Source organism: Wasmannia auropunctata, unplaced genomic scaffold (genome assembly GCF_000956235.1).
Source record: "Wasmannia auropunctata unplaced genomic scaffold, wasmannia.A_1.0 LD336078.1, whole genome shotgun sequence".
In the NCBI taxonomy this organism is placed as follows: domain Eukaryota; kingdom Metazoa; phylum Arthropoda; class Insecta; order Hymenoptera; family Formicidae; genus Wasmannia; species Wasmannia auropunctata.
Genome location: NW_012026812.1, coordinates 5,202,834 through 5,204,434, shown reverse-complemented (window position 1 = coordinate 5,204,434; position 1,601 = coordinate 5,202,834). Strand labels below are relative to the sequence as shown.

Below are 1,601 nucleotides of genomic sequence, written 5' to 3'. Positions count from 1 at the left end.
CGACAAGAAAACTTTGCGATTCTAAGGGAAAGAACTCGGTACAATGCTTATTTTAATTTTCTTGATTTGCTTTATTTTTATTTGCTTTTTGAGTAATATTGAACAGTAGCATAAATAATTTTTATCCTACAGTCATTTGTTCTCTCCCTTAAACATCAACGATGTAAACTAATTTTAAATTTAAACTATCTTACAACTAAAGTTAAAACACATTGATTATTTCTTTACAATCTTTAAATCAGTTAGAGAATCGTCGTTTAATAAATGGTTTTGTCTTTCACAAGTTTCTTTCGAACGTTTATTCATGTTCATCATGGGGAAGACAAAAGTAGTGGAGAAAAAAGGGGCAAGAGGAGGAATTAGTCGTGCCTCGAAACCGAGAACCAGCGGAAGGAAGCCGCTGAATCGATACATGTTAGAAACAGAAATTGAGAGTGTCAGTACATCGGCAAAGAAACTGAAATTTAGTAAACATGAATATCATATTAATGTGGACGCAACTTTTGGTTATCGTGTGATCAATTTTGTAACTGTTTTTGCAGCAATTTCTGAATTTCTAGTGTGCAAAGAGTGTAAATCTCCCATAAAGTTTCAAGAAGCAAGTATCCGTGGATTGGGTTTTAAAATTGCAATTCTTTGTGAACAATGCACACCGAAATATATAAACTCGTGTCCTGTCATAAACAATCACGCATATGATATAAATCGTCGTATAGTTTTGGCTATGCGATTGCTCGGTGTTGGTGTAAATAGCATTAAAAAATTCTGTGCATTCATGTGTTTACCAAATCCAGTATTCCAGTCATTTTATGACAAAATAGTTTCGACTATTTCTATTGCTACCGCAGCCGTACGAGAAAAATCAATGAAGAACGCAGCTGCTAAAGAGAAAGAATTGTCAGTACAGAAGGGACTCGCAGAAGGGATAGTAGTTTCCGGCGACGGTACATGGAAGAAGAGGGGATTCTCGTCTTTGTTAGGCGTTACATCATTGATAGGATGGTGCACCGAAAAAGTCATTGATGTTTATGTAAAGTTGAAAATATGTAATCAATGCAATTATTGGAAACAAAAAGAAGGAAAGGCAGAATATGAAGAATGGGCTGAGACACACAAAGATAGCTGTGAAAAAAATCACGAGGGATCGGCAGGAAAAATGGAGGTTGATGCAGTAATTGAAATGTTCCAACGATCAGAAGAGCTCCACGGTTTGAAATATAGTCACTACGTAGGAGATGGAGACAGTAAAACTTTTAAAGGTATTTTAGACTCGAATCCATATGAAAATTTGGACGTCAAGAAAAAAGAATGTATCGACCACGTTCAAAAGAGAATGGGAACGCAACTTCGGAATTTGAAAAAAAATGTACGAGGTCTTGGTGGCAAAGGCAAACTGACCGGAAAATTAATTGATGATCTATCATTATATTTTGGTTTGGCAATACATCGAAATTATATGGAATTCAATTGTTAATATGAAGAAAGAAATATGGGCCACGCTTTATCACAAGATTTCCACGGACGACAACCCGCAGCACGATAGATGTCCAGATGGCGAAAATTCCTGGTGCTCGTGGAAAAAGGCAAAATCTCGCAACAAA

The 1,601-nt window shown here is 36.2% G+C and overlaps 1 protein-coding gene across 1 annotated transcript in view; it reads left to right on the top strand.

Moving 5' to 3' along the window:
• The first annotated feature begins 1,366 nt into the window (after positions 1-1,366).
• Positions 1,367-1,601, top strand: part of LOC105449053 — an 8,406-nt gene continuing 8,171 nt past the window's right edge. Inside the window, exon 1 of the mRNA XM_011688046.1 lies at positions 1,367-1,601. Within this exon, the coding sequence (XP_011686348.1) occupies positions 1,413-1,601 (189 nt within the window). The 5' untranslated portion in view covers positions 1,367-1,412.